The sequence below is a fragment of the Abrus precatorius genome, unplaced genomic scaffold (assembly GCF_003935025.1).
Source record: "Abrus precatorius isolate BTA unplaced genomic scaffold, Abrus_2018 Scaffold9, whole genome shotgun sequence".
In the NCBI taxonomy this organism is placed as follows: domain Eukaryota; kingdom Viridiplantae; phylum Streptophyta; class Magnoliopsida; order Fabales; family Fabaceae; genus Abrus; species Abrus precatorius.
Window position 1 is genome coordinate 16615795 of NW_020874439.1, and position 16218 is coordinate 16632012.

Below are 16218 nucleotides of genomic sequence, written 5' to 3' on the forward strand. Positions count from 1 at the left end.
CAGATACAAGATTAACCGACTCATAGTCACGAAGAAGAACAAGATCATCACCTCTAATAGTAGTTACACAATCATCATTATCATGATCCTTTTCTTTCTGCTTGCCCTTCTTGTCTTTGTTCTCCTTTTTCCAAAGAAAACAATTCTTTTGGATGTGTCCTGTTTTGTGACAATAATAGCACTCCACATTCTTGTATCTTGACTTGAACTTACTCCTACTCTTTTCTCTACCACCCTTCGGTTCCTTTTTCTTGCTTCTCCCCCTATTTTCTGTGAAAAACACCTCGGACTGAGATGAAGAACCCTGTGTCTTCCTTCTCATCTCTTCATTAAGAGAACCACTCTTTGCCATTTGCAAAGAAACAACACCATTAAGAGTTGAGTTTGTAATTGAAACCCGAAATGTCTCTCAAGACTCAGGTAGAGTATTTAATAGTCAAAGTCCCAAAACCTCATCATCAAAGTTGATACCCATTCCAGACAATTGATCTAGGAGCCCTTGAAATTCATTCAAGTGATCTGAAATGGAAGAACTTTCCTTGTACCTCAAATTCATCAGACAATTCAACAAATACAATTTATTGTATGACTTAGAAGCATACAAGGACTCAATCTTCTCCCACAAAGTTCTAGCATGTGTCTCATTAGCAATGTGATTATATACATTGTCTTCTACAAATTGCCGAATAAAACCACATACCTGCTAATGCTCAAAAGTCCATTCTTTATCAGACATATTTTCCAGCTTCTGAGTAGTAAAGACTGGAAGATGCAATTTCTTCACAAACAACAAGTCTTTAATCTTGCCCTTCCACAAATGATAATTAGTACCATTCAAAGCTATCATTTTTGTATTTGCCTCCATCATTCAAGCAAGTCAAATAATCCCAAAACCAGAGCCCAAAGAGCTCTGATACCACTCTGTTAGGGAAAACCAAACAGAAGAACACAATTATCTAAAGTAAGTAGCAGAAACAATTTCCCAAACTTGCAAGAACCTGTGAGGAGCAACAACAATAACAAATGGTAGCAACAAACACAAGGACACGGAGAATTATTTACGTGGGAAAACCCTCTCAATGTCAGAAGTAAAAACCCACGGGCTCAAGCCAATCAATCAAGCTCCACTATAATCAAATGAGGTTACAAGAGAGTCTCAAAATACTGCACAAATTTGTACAAACAATCAGCTAATACAACCAAGCAATAAAGCCTAACCAAAGAGAGAAAATCTCACAAAACAGAGCTGCTGTTCAGACACGATTTCTCTCAACCAAAATATCCAATCGACGATCCCAACAATCAAAACAAAGAACTATACGTATGGGAACTACTGTCTAAGTTTCAGCTCAATCCAACGGTTGAATAAGGAGAAATAACGATTTCTCTACGGCTGGTCTGTGCAGAGTCACTAAAAACAGGGCTTCTGTGCGAAGACAATATCTCCAAATTCAGACCTCCAATCGATAGTCCGAATGGTCAGAACGAAGAGCACCGTGTTAAGAACCTGCTATAAAATTTTCAGCCTAATCCAACGGTGATCGAATCAGATATCAAAGGAATGAAGTAGCTGGTCAGGAGCTTCTTTCTTCTCTCACTTCCCCTTCTTTCTTTTTGATGTCTCTCTGTGAAAATACACACACTAGGCTGCGAAAAAATACTCCAATCTAGACTTCTCTCACCCACTCTTCTGACTTCTCACTCCCTCAATTAAGTGTAGAAAATGAGCTTAAAAATTTAGACTTTTTGGACACATAGTTGGGAGTCCAACCTAACACCAACAATGTTAGATTATCAATACTATAATGATATGTTTTTCTCTAAAGTAATATTAAGAGAAGATGCAACAACACCTTATTCTGCATTACCAACTTTATTTTCAAGAAAAGTATTAAAAAATTTGGAATCTAAATACGATGGAAGAATTAATTATGAAACTTTAACATTAGAACAAATACATAATATAATAGTGGATACAGAATTAAGAGTTTGCAATGATACAAAATTACAAAATCAAATGAAAAAAGAAAAATTAACTTATAGAAGAGAGTTAGAAACTTTTTGTGAACAATATGAAATTAAAACAATACAAGCGCCTAGTAGAAAATACAAAAACAAAATAACAAACATGCAAAACCTCAAAATAATCCATCTTATAAACAAAGAAGATACAAGAAAAATTATAAACAAAATAACCAACAAATAATAAACCAAAAGAAACTAAAAATTATCAAAAGAATAACAAATTCAAAGGAACATGTTAGAAGTGTAGTAAGTATGAATTATAAAAAAATTAATTCTTTAGAAAGTAAGAAATTAAAACAAGTATTATCAACAATATTAATAAATTCTAAATCAGGAAAATCTGAAATTTCAGATGAGAAAATTACAATAAAAAATAAAATTTATCAATTAAACATAGTTTTCAAGAATCTGAAAAAGAGAACATTTATTGTCTAGTATTAGGATTATGTGGTTGTAAAGATTGCATACAACCTCAATTAAATGTATTAACCAAGATATCAATCACAAGCATTAATAACAATAATAGAAGAAGGACCATTAAAAAATAAATTTATTAAAAAATTAAATGATTTAATTACAAAAGAGGGGGAAAAAAACTTTAGAAATGAATTTATTAAAAAAATTTACTTGACTATCTTTCAAGAGAATTTTTACAGAGAAAAAAATGTTCTGAACCACAACTTCCACAATACCATCAAAGCCAACTACTTACAAGCTTTACAAAGTCCAAAAACCATTATCCCAAATGAAATAACAACTTCCTCCAATAAATTTACTATTCTAAGATTATCATCAACTAACATAAAAACAACATAGACACTTTATTTTGAAAAGTATGACTGTATCCCTATCTTACCCATTAAACTAGAATAATTTTCTTCGCCTAGATTTGAAATAGTAAAGAAAATCTTTCTATCAGACTATCATTTTGTACCAATCCCTCACAACAACAAAAAAAATTCTATAAACTTATCTTAGCAGATAAATAATCTATCAAGTTAATCAATCATAAAGATTTAAAAACACAAGAAACAATATTTCTTAATTTTAAAATTAATGATATTTTGACAATACAAGATTTGGGTAAACCATTTTACCATTATAAAAATTTTATAATAAATTATCAACCTAAACAATATAATTATTTTGACTATATCAGTGTATGCAAAAATATCTTATATTTTAGACCAGTCACTCATTCATGATTTATACAGTTTAAAAAAAAATTTAAAATTTATTAAATAGTTATATTAATAGTTCAATGACTTCGAACTAGTAATCTCTATATACTTGAAGAAGTTAAAATAACTTTATAATACTTTATTAATAAAAGAAATTTTACTCAAAAATATCAATTTATATCTTTTATAATAAATCAAAAAATTGTCTGGATTATTAGGTAGAATATTCTACTAAACTAGTAGAATAGTCAGCAGTACAATCATTAGTAAGAGTTATAAAAGTTAAATGATAAAACAAATTTAATTTGAACCTCTTTAAAAAACAAAAGATAGATTAGTAGTTACAATCCAATCTTAGAATTTTAACTACAAAATCTCCAATTCATTCAAGATTAACTAGTTCAATATTACTTGAGAAAAAATAATCAGTTGTTCCTACAACCAAAAATCTAGACTTTTAGCTCGTGTTAGTGCAGCATGTTTTAAAGAAAAATTTAATAAGATAATGCAAACAATAATCTCTAAAGGCATAGATGCAACATCAAAAAATAAAGAAGATGATGAGATACATAATAGCACCAGTCCAACTCTACTGGAAGAGATAGAAGATCTTTACTGTAACAACAAAAATAATTGCCATAAAATTTTTACCCGTATGAATACAGATAGATTTGACAAAAAGAAAAGTCATACATGCATAAGTCCACTAAATAGTAAATCGAAGAAATAAGACAAAAGTGTCAGCAGAATTACCGTATAAGCATGGGTATGCTAAACAATAAAAAGAAGTATCGACAACAATGGCAGACACACAATAACTAATAAACAGTAAAAGCAAGCAAGCTAAAGAGATAAAAATAAAATAAAATTCTGCTACAGGATTTGAACGTACTCTCTGTAAAAGGCTAATTTCATAATCAAAGGGAACATCAGCGAAACAAGGGGCCAAAATTCCTTTGAAATTATTTTTTACTTCTGTAACAGTCTTTCTTCCAATATTATCAACTAATTTGTAAGAATTTTGATTCATCTTACAAGATATATATAATATATATATATATATATATATAAACAATTAAAATAAAAAAATTGAATATTACATGTATACACCAAATTAAAAAATTTTACAAAAATATTTTAATTTAAATTATACAAAGACAATTAAAATTGACTTTATTACTATATAGTTATACATTTATATAAATCGATTTAAATAAATTATAGTGATACAACGTAAAATTCGATTATAAAAAAAATTTGATTATAATCGATTTTTATTTAAAAAAATACTTTCATTCTAAATAGTTGAATAAAATAAATTTACTTACAGAAGATGTTAATAATCCTTTCCGAAAAGGCAATTTGACACTTACAGAACTGCATCAAAGCTCTCCTCCCTATACAAGAGGGAACAATATTAATTGGTCTACAAAATTGATGCACAAATGCAAATAAGGCCAAATATATATTTGCAATGTGATTTTCATTAATCCAGTGGTTCATGAACCGGTGATTAAGTACATCGGCAAATCCTTAAACTCAAAATTAATTAATTAATTTGTAATCTGGTTATGCTCTTGACATGCTATAATTGATATTTACTAGATGTTCTGGACTGTGCTCGGGAAAGTTTCAACTTAAATTAAAGTACTCATGTAATTTTGAGGGAACTGCAAGTCATGTTTCTGCTGTGACCAAGACCAGTACTGCTTATATTTTTTATTCATGTGACATGTTGTGGTACTACATTATCCTACGATTTTATAATAAATTGAATACTTTAGGAGATAGGAAGCTTTTGCATCCGAAATTACGAGGAAATTTTTCAAGTAAAAATGTCTGTTTATTTGTTGACTGAACCCAATGACATTGTACGGTCCGTATAGCTGATCATACCTAATAGATAATTAGACTTTTGGTTTATTTGTATTTTTCATGTCGGCTAAAGATGCAGAGGTAATGTCTGGGTGACTCCACAACTTCCAAACCAGCTTGTTATTCCTTTTAACGCCTCAACTTGCCAGCTCATCAAGAAATGCATCAGCCCATACATGACTCGGAAGTTGATATTTCAATCCGAAATGAAAAATAAACTGATTACGGTGATAAAGCACGTATAGTTATTAGATGATTGGAGAAAAGTATTTCTCATGTCCTGCAGTAGATGAGATAAACAGAACAGAAGTAATTCAAATGTATTGCATGCTTTTCATGGATTCTTTTGCTTTAAAAATAGAAGGATTTAAGTTTCAAAGTCCATAAAAATTTGTCCAATGACTAGAAACTAAAATAAAAAACGTGATTCAACTATTTAAAAGGAATGCACAAAAGTCGATTGTAATCGACTTTTACAATATATCATTACAACCGATTTAAATCGACTTATGTAATATATATATATATATATATATATATATATATATATATATATATATAACTATGGTAATAATAAAATTGATTTTAATCGATGTATAATTTAAATTAAAATATTTTTGTAAAACTTTTTAATTTAGTATATATATGTAATATTTAATTTTTTTATTTTATTAATGTAAAAACCCGTGTATTGACTAATTGTAATAACTTTAAAATTTAAATATCTGCTTATATCTCACATGTATAATGAAAGTTGACTTCAATTTATTTTGTTTCAAGAAGAAATATCCTCCCTCAAAAACAACAACCCTTCAAAGTTGACTTCAATTTACATGTATGCTAGGTAAGGACGACTATATCACCTAGCTATTTGGTAGGTAGAACGAGATTTCTTACAAAATAGACAAAAATGGATATTTAAGTCAAAATTTTTAAATATATAATTCTAATTTTTAAATTGTTTAGGTTAAATTCATTATCCTAAAGTTTCATTCAAACACTAAAAAATATATAATGAAAATATGATATATTATTTATTTATATGAATATTTGAATGAAAAATATATAAAATGTTTAAATAAAAGACTAAAGAAAATGTATAAGTCATAATAATTTTATTTATTTTATTATTATATTTGTTTTGTTAATCATTGAATGAAATATTTAAAGTGAATAATTTAATTTGAACAATAAATAATTAAGAGAATTAAATGTGAATAATTAAAATTAAAGAGACAAAATTATACATAAAATAAAATATATAAAAGTATAATTAAGCGTAAAATTAATATTCGGGTTAGAGTTAGCGTTTACTGTGTGAGAACCTTTCTAATATATTGCGTCTTGATAATCTTAAGAAAGAATAATTTTCAATATTCGAATACGCGTAAACGATGGAAATTTGATATACTTTATTCAATTTACAGCGTAAATGTCTTAAAAGTTCTTCCGATAAGTAATTTGTTTGTAAGCGTCAATGTAGTACCCTTCTTCGTTATTCATTCACATATGCTATTTACCAATGACTATATTGCCTAATGCATTTAGGAAAAAATTATAAAAATATATATTGATAAAAATAGAATCATCCTACTTTTAAATGAGTACATGAACTAGCGTCATCAAGCAATGTGACAGAAAAATTATAACAACCTTTTGCCCATTATTACACTTGCTTTATTCCCAATCAAACAAATTGAATCAGGAATTCACATAATCAATAGTAAGAGTTGATAAATTCTTCATCGTTTATTTTAAAAGTTTATAAGGCCTGAGTGTGTATTGATGCATTGTTCACTTAGCACTTGGGCAAATCAGCTGGTGGCGGAGGCAGCATCCAAGGACTAGGTCCATTCTCAACCTCGAAAGCCATGGCTAATCCCCACGGCAAATGAGTCTCGAAATGGCAATGCACAAGCCATATACCTACATAATGTTTATAACGTGCAAGAAACCAATTAGCTTTTATAACACTCTCACATGTCTATTGTCACCATTATAATTATTTAAATAAGAGTGATTTCAATTTTTTGTTATTAAAATCAAATCATCAAACGTTATAAAATTTGATTTAATCACGTCACGAACCTGGATTGTTTGCTTGGAATCTAATGACGGCCCAACCTCCCACTGGCACCGCAATGGTGTTACGAATTTGAGGATTATTCAAATTAAACTTGGGTTCGTCAATTGTAGAATTATAATTCCCAAAGCCTTGAGCCAAAACGTGGAAATTGAAGCCATGAATGTGAATAGGGTGATTCTCCTCAGCAAGAATAGCTGTGTTTTGAAGCACAACTTGTATAGTTGAATTGAATTTCAAAGTCTTCACCTTAGTTGATTTTGGTGCGAAGGCAATGTCGGTGCCATTGGTTTGTAACGCTGGATCAGTGTAGTTAAACACAAACGGAGGTTGATCAGGAAAATCTTTAGTATATATCCCACTACTTGAATTGCGGAAAAATGCTTCCAACATTGATAACCCTTTACCACTAGGTAGCACAAATGACTCATTATTCATGTTTGCTGAAAATCTAAAGTTTAATCCACCACAAGTGCCATTTGGGCCTGGAGCGTTGCAATGGTCTAAACTAATCCCAAAAGTTATGAACATGTGTTGATCCACTTTAAGTGGAACTGGGACCCAGTGAGGCCCACCAGCCAACCCACTGATGTTGGTGTAAAATTTGTGGGCCGTTGGGGTGTCAGCTTGGGCCTGTGGGTCTGGCATGATGGGTGTTAAGGATGACGTGGCACCCTCATAAACGACAATTCCTCTTGTCGTTGAGTTGTTGATTGCCACATTTGGGTTAGAATGGTATGGGGTGAAAACCATGTAATAGGAACCTATTGTTTGGTTTGTGTGGACATATGCATCGACAGTTTGGCCAGGGGCTAACACAATAACGTCCGTGTTATAGCTTTCGGTGTATGAAGCATCGACGGCTACCACTGTGAAGCTGTGGTTGGCTATCTTGAAAAAGTGTTGTTCATTGAGTGCAGCATTGACAATGCGCAACAAGTACGTTTCTCCTTTCTTCACTTGCAGTTGGTATGTCTCTGAAATATTGCATGCCCAAGTTTAAATGTGAAACAAAACGGGTTTGAGTTGAGAAAATGTATACTTAGGTTAGATCCTAATGGTTTTTTGACTTTCATAACAAGTTAATTTTTATTTTGCTGCTTCTAAAAGAATGTTTAGTTTTAATGAATTATTTTTATTGTTATTGCATATAAATATTTTTTAATTAACTCTTTCTGACGTGCTACTTATTTGCAGATGACACTTATTTTTGTAAATTTTACTCCTTATTTAATACAAGACAAATATCAATACTTTGAAAAAGATACTGGTCATTTTGGATGAAATGCACTTGTAATATTGTAGAGTATATGCGCATTCTCTCATGTTGGTCACGACCAATTTGTATGGGTAGGAAAATTAAAATTTGAAGAAAACTAGAGTTGAAAATCTTCAAATATATGAAACTGTTGCAAATTATAAAGAAAGAGTAGACATACGATTTTGAGAGCAATTGTAGGAATCGCCAGGCAATCCATTGATTGTGTAAGCATCTGACGTAGCTGGAGGAAGCCCAGTTGCTGTTGCATTGTTCTCAACATCAACAACATTAGCATTCCACCATTCCCCTGCATTTTGTTATCAAATGTTTTCAAAATTAACAGTTACTACTTGTTGGAAGCATAATAAAAATATAAACTAGTTTCTAATAAAAGCTAGCTATTGAATTCAAGCACAAGGTAGATAAATTTGTACTTAGGCATTTTGTTTGAAAATCATGTTAAAGATGAAGTAAAAGTAAAACTATTGTGGTATATATCTCCATCTAACAATTTTAGTTTCTGATAGTAAAGATGAATTCATGATAAATTACTAAAGAACAAATAATACCAATTACTAAGGGGACTTCTTGGTAAACTGAAGGGAATGGGTATGAGTGTCCTTGTCGAGGGCGAATGATGAGAGCTCCATAAACGGTAGCACGTAGAAAAGATGAGTGAGAATGCCACCAAAGGGTACCTTCTTGTCCAGTTATGTTAAATTTATAGGTATATTTTCCACCTGGACGTATTGGACATTGAGTCACAGATTCAGGGCCATCTGCCCATGCACTTAAAATTTGAAATATTCCATGCCTGCATACAAGAACCATTCCTAAATTTATAATCAATATTAATAATATGTATGACAGCAATTGTATAGTTGTTGCAATATTTAATCATTTCTTATATTAGTAGTCAAAAAAATAACCGAAATGTTAGACACTTTTCCACGTAGAAAACTTTCACCTTGGAACAAATTAGATTTAGAAAAACCTTTTGGATTATTTAATACAAGGGTAGACTTAATGTCTAAATAGTTGGATATAGTAAACGTGAGATAAACCTTTTGCTTTTTTTTAAAATGTCTTCAAAATTATCACGATAGTTTCGAAGAAAAAGTCTATTTTATTAAGTCATACGATGATATAATAGTTTCTGTCATTTTAAAAAGTACAGTAAACCTTGACTTATAAATTATAATATAAAACTTTTTTAAATATTAAATCCCCTAAAATTTAAAAATGAGTATCTGAGAGTTGAAACTTTATAGTTAATTTTGAATATCAATATTTGATGTAGGGCTTGTATTTTAAGTTATCTTTTAAAAAAAACTCCAATGGACATTTTAACAATAATATTTAGATTGACGAAATTTATTATTTATAAAAAATATTAAAAATGTAATTTTATCAAAACTTAATTATATATGTCTTATAAAGATTCCTGACTCATATATCATTAAAATAATTGTCATTTACTGACACACAAAAATTATTAAATATTAAAATAACTTTATTAATATACGTTTTTGTCCAACAATTTTTTTTTTAATGTTATTTGTTAACGAAAAAAAATGTCAACGGTTAAAATAACCTTTATTAGTGTAGTTTATAAAAAAAAAAAATTATACGTGTTGTAGCGTTAATTTTCTTTTTCAATTATGATAAAAAATGAAATCTAATTAATCAAGTTTGAATGTTAACTCTTGAATTTCTAAAAATTATTATACATTTATAAAATATTATTAAAGGTATAAATTTACCAAAATCAACACTTGCTATTATCGAATTATTCCACATATATGTGTACATACAAGAAATAATTTTCTTGAGGAGGAGGAAAAATTTACCAATGAATAGTCATATTGTAGGGTGAATTATTTAATACGTGGACCACAAGAGTGTCACCCTCTTGAACGTTAATCGTTGGTCCTGGCAATCCTCCATTAACTGCAGTGATCACGTGCTGATTACACAAGCGTTGTATGGTTAAGTTACCTACCTGCGATAAATGAAATTTTAATGAATCTCATGCAATAGACGCTAGTTTATAGCTTGTTATACAATGAGAATTCAACTTATTTAATACATACATACATATAACCAAGTCACTTAAGAATACATTCCTCAATACACAAAAATATCAATGCCAAGAGATATGTTAAAAGTGTGTTACAAACATTCTTGATAATATATATGTATGAATGTATATAAATTTATGAATAGATAGATGCATGCATATACACTTTCATCTCTTTTAAAGAAAGAAAAAGGAGAAGAACGAGGGAGGCCATACATTGAAAGTATGTTCCACAATAGCCCCAGAAGCCAAGGAACAAGCTAGCAAAAGAGAGAAACCCCACGCCAAAGACAACATAAAACGTTTCATGTTAAAGGACGTGAATGAAATATTTGAGCAACGTCTGAGTCTGTTCCCTTCAAGCGAAAATTACGAGTCCTATATATAGAGACCCCATGAGACTTCACGTTAGCACGATAACGTGTTTTTAGTATACATAATTATGATATTGCAACCAGAGTTTGACAAAAGCATTTGAATTTTTGCCACATTAGAAGGAAATTATAGTCATAAATTATCATTCTACTTAAGTATATATATATGTGTATCAATTAATGTATGTTTAGGTTTTCTTCGGAAGGATCGAAAATGGGAAATAACAACAATTAGTCAATAACTTGTTTTGATCATCTAAGTGGAAATTTTGATTGGGATGAGCCTCTGACTTCTGACTAAACACCTCAATTTAATTATTTATTTTGTTTATAATATTTAGTTTTCATGATTTCAAATTTTGGGAACTTTTACCATCGCTGTAGTAGTTAAAGTTTTACTAGTCTTAACGGAAACAATTTGTAATAAATTAAGCACGTTGTATACGCAGACGTTGAGCTAATTAGTTAATAATCAAGTTGTCTATCTGGTAATGAAAGTCAGAGTGGGGGTGCGCTTTTTCTACAATTCATGCAAATTCACAGTTGAAGGAAAATTATGGGCGCAAAAGTTGAAACCGGGGAAGGTTCATGCACATATCTTTTATACAAGGAAATTATATTAGTTTCACTTAACTAGTTGCTTTTGTGTTCTACGTGTATAAATATTGACTGTGATGTTTAAAATAATTTTAGAACCTCTTGTTTTGTATAATTTTATTGACAAACACTTCATCATAGCTATTTCGATCGTGTTTAAAATGAGACATTTTTTAGCCATTTAAATAATTATTTTTATATGTCTCTGCTAAAATAATAAGCGATATTTGTGTATTTTTTTTTATTGATGTAGTTCAAAGTAATGAGTACAGTTAAGAACGACATTAATAGTGTTTATGGTTGTGGTGTACGCTTGAGATAAGTTTTCAAACTTTCACTAAATACTAATAAACAGTGTATGTAATGGATATTTAAAGTCATTAATACAATAGTTGGTAGTGGTACTATGCTTAGAGAATAACAACAATTAACACTCTATTTATTAGTTTTGACATTGACATAAATGTGAAAAATATATTGTTTGTGAATATCTTATGCATTAATTACACGGATATTTTCAAATTAAAATAACACACAAATGTTAAATAAAAAAGAAATTAAATTTAACTTAAAATCATTTATTTGTATTTAATAATTCACACTTATATATGCATCGTAATTAAAAAAATAAAATTAAAAGGAAGGTAGTGAAGTGATAAGAATGGCATATGTAATATATTTTTTTAATAGAAATGTTCATTTATACAACATCTATAAATACGTACACTATTGTTTAAAATATAAAGTTTTGGCAACTGTATTCGCGTGCCTTACTCTTCTCTTTATACAGCAGTGAGCCGTTTATTTGAAAGCACTACAAGGGCTACTATTCCACGCTTGGATCGGAAGGCAAGGGGTTGTTGATCCTGTTCTCGATGTAGGGTTCTATTCTAGGGGAATTTTGTTTCAACACCTTTTTTAACATATCTATACTTTCTATCTTGCTCTTCTATTCAAGCTTTTTGTTAATTAATATATTTTCTTTGGCTTTTAAAAACATATAAAGGTTTGCAAATATTATCTGCAATAATTCCACATTACAATGCAATTTTATTTTAAGTATTTTTTTTACATATTAATTATCATTTTTTTAATAACGAGTGCGGGCATATATAAAGAGCATTTCCACCTATTTACATACGTTCGTAATCGTAATAATTAAATTGCTTTATTAACATCTACATAATAATTCACTTCGAAGAACATAAACCGAGCATGATGATCCAATATCTCAGTTAATCAAATTTAACACCTTGTCAAAATTTATATGCAAGATAATATAAAAACATCATTTCTAGAACTCCACAAGAATGATTGAACGAGTAGTGAGTAATTGTAACAAAACTCGAATTTATTTACTTCTCATATTTTATGAAGTTTAATTTAGTTATTTTTCTTGGTACTTAATTAGAAGATAACATAACATACAGGGGAAAAAAATTAAAGGATCTTATTTATAATAACAAATAAACAAAGTACATCGTTGAAAGAAAAGGCTAGCCTTTCGCCCTTTATTACACAATTTCTTGTTATCAATCAAACAAATCATATTAGGAATCCACATTAAGGTCAGTGGATTAATATTAATAAGAAATATTTATTTTTGCTTAATGTAAAAATATGTAAGGAATGATTCCTTTAAGTTAATGATGCACACTTAACACTTGGGAAGATCAGCTGGTGGCGGAGGCAAAGTGGATGAACGGGTAGGCCCATTCTGAACCTCGAAAGCCATGGCTAGCCCCCATGGCAAATGAGTTTCCAAATGGCAGTGCACAAGCCATACACCTACAGTGTTCAAATAAATTTTAATTAAAAAATAAAAAAATTATTTGATAAAAAATATTAATCTCGTTTAGTATATATTCTTAAGACATTATAAAATAAGAATTCGTATTTTCAAATTATATATATACCAATAATTACCTGGATTATTCGCTTGGAATCTAATGACGGCCCATCCTCCCACTGGCACAGAAACGGTGTTACGTATTTGCGGGTTAACAAAATTGAACTTTGGTTCATCTCTGGTGGAGTTGTAGTTCCCAAACCCTTGAGCCAAAACATGGAAATTGAAGCCATGAATGTGAATAGGGTGGTTCTCCGGAGCAATGATGGCGGTGTTCTGAAGCACAATCTCCACCGTTGAATTGAACTTAAATGTCTTAACCTTGGTTGATTTGGGTGCAAACGCAACGGCCATAAAATCGGTCATCAACGATGGATTGGTATAGTCAAAAACAAAAGGAGGCTGATTCGGAAAATCTCTAGTGTACACCCCATTAACATTATTACGGTAAAACGCTTCCAACATTGATGACCCTTTACCCCTTGGTAGCACAAATGACTCATTATTCATGTTGGCAGAAAGTGGAGGTTGCCCAGAACAACCGTTTGGGCTTGAAACGTTGTTGCAAACTTCGAAGCCAATCCCAAACGTGATGAACATGTGCTCATCCACGTGACGTGGCACGGGTACCCAGTGGGGCCCACCAGCCAGCCCAGTGATGTTGGTGTAAAACTTGTGGGCTGTTGGAGTGTCCGTTTGGGCCGGGAGGTCTGGCATGATGGGCTTTTTTGCTGACGTGGCACCCTCGTAAACGACCACTCCTGTTGTGTTGAAGTTGTTGATTGTTACGCCTGGGGCTGAATGGTATGGAGTGAAGACCATGTAGTAAGAACCCACGACTTGGTTTGTGTTGAGAAGGACATCTACGGTTTGGCCTGGAGCAAGCACGACAACATCGGTGTTGTAGTGTTTGGTGTATGCTGCATCGATGGCTACCACTGTGAATGTGTGGTTGGCGATCTTGAAGAAGTGTTGCTCATTGAGTGCAGCATTGATAATGCGTAGCATGTAGGTTTTTCCTTGCTTCACTTTGAGCTCGAACATTTCTGAAGATTTTAAATTTGTGCTGAATTAAGTATTCAAGTTTTGAACATATGAGAACTGAAGATAATATTACAAGTGTAATTTAACAATGGGCTTACGATTTTTAGAGCAGTTATATGTATCGCCAGGTAAGCCATTGATTGTGTAGGCATCTGAGGGAATTGGCGGCTTTCCAGTTTCTGTTGCATTGTTCTCAACCTCTACAACATTAGCATTCCACCACTCTCCTGCAATTAATTACAGTTTTCAGAATCAATGCTTAATTAGATTTATAGTTCATTTTAAGTTATAAACATTGCCCTAAGGAACCACAAAGTAATTTTTTATTAAAAATATAACATTTAATGTTACAAATACACCTTCTTAACATAATTTTAACGTGACTGTTTATGTATAATCGGATGGGCACTTATTGATTTAAGAACTTAGAAAAGATGAAGAATAAGGGAGAAAAAAGTACCAAGCAGGATGGGCACTTCTTGATAAACTTTAGGGAAAGGGTAGGAGTGTCCGAGTCGTGGTCGAATGATAAGGGCACCATAGACAGTGGAACGTAGAAAAGATGAGTGGGCATGCCACCAAAGTGTCCCTTCTTGTCCTGTTATGTTAAATTTATATGTATAACTGCTACCAGAAGGTATTGGGCATTGGGTTACAAATTCAGGACCGTCTGACCAAGCAGTTAAAAATTGAAGAATTCCATGCCTGCATATATAGCATTGTAAAATATACCCATTTGATCAGTATTCCATGTACAAAAATCTCTCCTGTTTGATAAAATAAAAAATCACAATTTTTTAAAATTAAATGATTTCATATTTCGCTATTTTTCTTTTAAGACACAAGACTTAATCGTGATTTAATACTTTTTTTTTTATAATTTAAAATATTTAAACTTTAATAATTATTTTTAAATACTTTCTTTTATGTCAAAATTATTTTTATTCTTTTCAAAATTATCTATATATTCATAATTTTAAAATTAAGTAGTTTGATTTTTTATGGTAATCTTTTCTTTATATATAATAAGCATATAAAGCAGATAACTGAAGTCGATAATATTTAATTATTTCTTAAGGTCAAACAGCGTTGTGTTTTCTATAATAATTTTACCGTAGATCTTTCTATAGAATTTATCTCATTATTGAGAAAGAAGAGAAAAAATTTACCAATGAATAGTAAGATTGTAGGGCGACTTGTTGAATACGTGAACCACAAGAGTATCACCCTCTCGAACGTTAATTGTTGGTCCTGGCAATGTTCCATTAACGGCCGTGATCACTTGTCGACGACACAAACGTTGTACAGGAATGTCCTCCACCTATAACAAAACAAAACAAAAGAATTAGTGACTATAATGCAAATTATAATAAGCCCATAAAAGGGAGAAGAACCAATTAACTAGCTCAATCATACATTGAAAGTGTGTTCCACAATAGCAGCATGAGCCAACGAAGAAGCTAGCAGAAGAGCAAAAGTCCATGCTAGAGCAAACACAAAACGTTTCATGTTGTAAGATTGTGATGATGTAGTTAGTTGAAATAAATCAGTGCTTATTTATGATGTTCCAATGAATGATCATGAAGTAAATATATATAGAGAGAACACCTGAGATTTGACATTTCCACAATTGTGCGTTTTAGGTATCATTAAAATATTTGCAATAGGTTTTGATAAAAGGATTTGAATTTTCGCCGGATTAGGAGGAGGATGCAAATTCATAATGAAGATATAAACGTAAAAATGTTCAACAAGGAAGAAGAATTACGATTCGTCAATAGCTTGCAATTTTGACCTAACCGGGAATTTTGAATATGAGATTTTGCTTGTGTTTCTGACTATGTGACCC

At 30.9% G+C, this 16218-nt stretch overlaps 2 protein-coding genes across 2 annotated transcripts; both read right to left on the reverse strand.

Moving 5' to 3' along the window:
- Positions 1-6864: 6864 nt before the first annotated feature.
- On the reverse strand, positions 6865-10834 carry LOC113850419 (laccase-7-like). Its single transcript, XM_027480965.1, has 6 exons — positions 10722-10834; positions 10276-10427; positions 8995-9239; positions 8604-8732; positions 7170-8141; positions 6865-7007 (listed from the first exon to the last, which is right to left on the reverse strand). Exons 1-6 carry the CDS (start codon positions 10812-10814, stop codon positions 6880-6882), a joined length of 1719 nt encoding a protein of 572 aa, XP_027336766.1. The 5' UTR covers positions 10815-10834; the 3' UTR covers positions 6865-6879.
- A 2299-nt stretch (positions 10835-13133) lies between these two features.
- On the reverse strand, positions 13134-15878 carry LOC113850898 (laccase-7-like). The gene is made up of 6 exons (XM_027481420.1): positions 15786-15878; positions 15539-15690; positions 14830-15074; positions 14468-14596; positions 13403-14371; positions 13134-13264 (listed from the first exon to the last, which is right to left on the reverse strand). The coding sequence occupies exons 1-6, from the start codon at positions 15876-15878 to the stop codon at positions 13134-13136; spliced, it is 1719 nt and encodes a 572-aa protein (XP_027337221.1).
- Between the last annotated feature and the right edge of the window lie 340 nt (positions 15879-16218).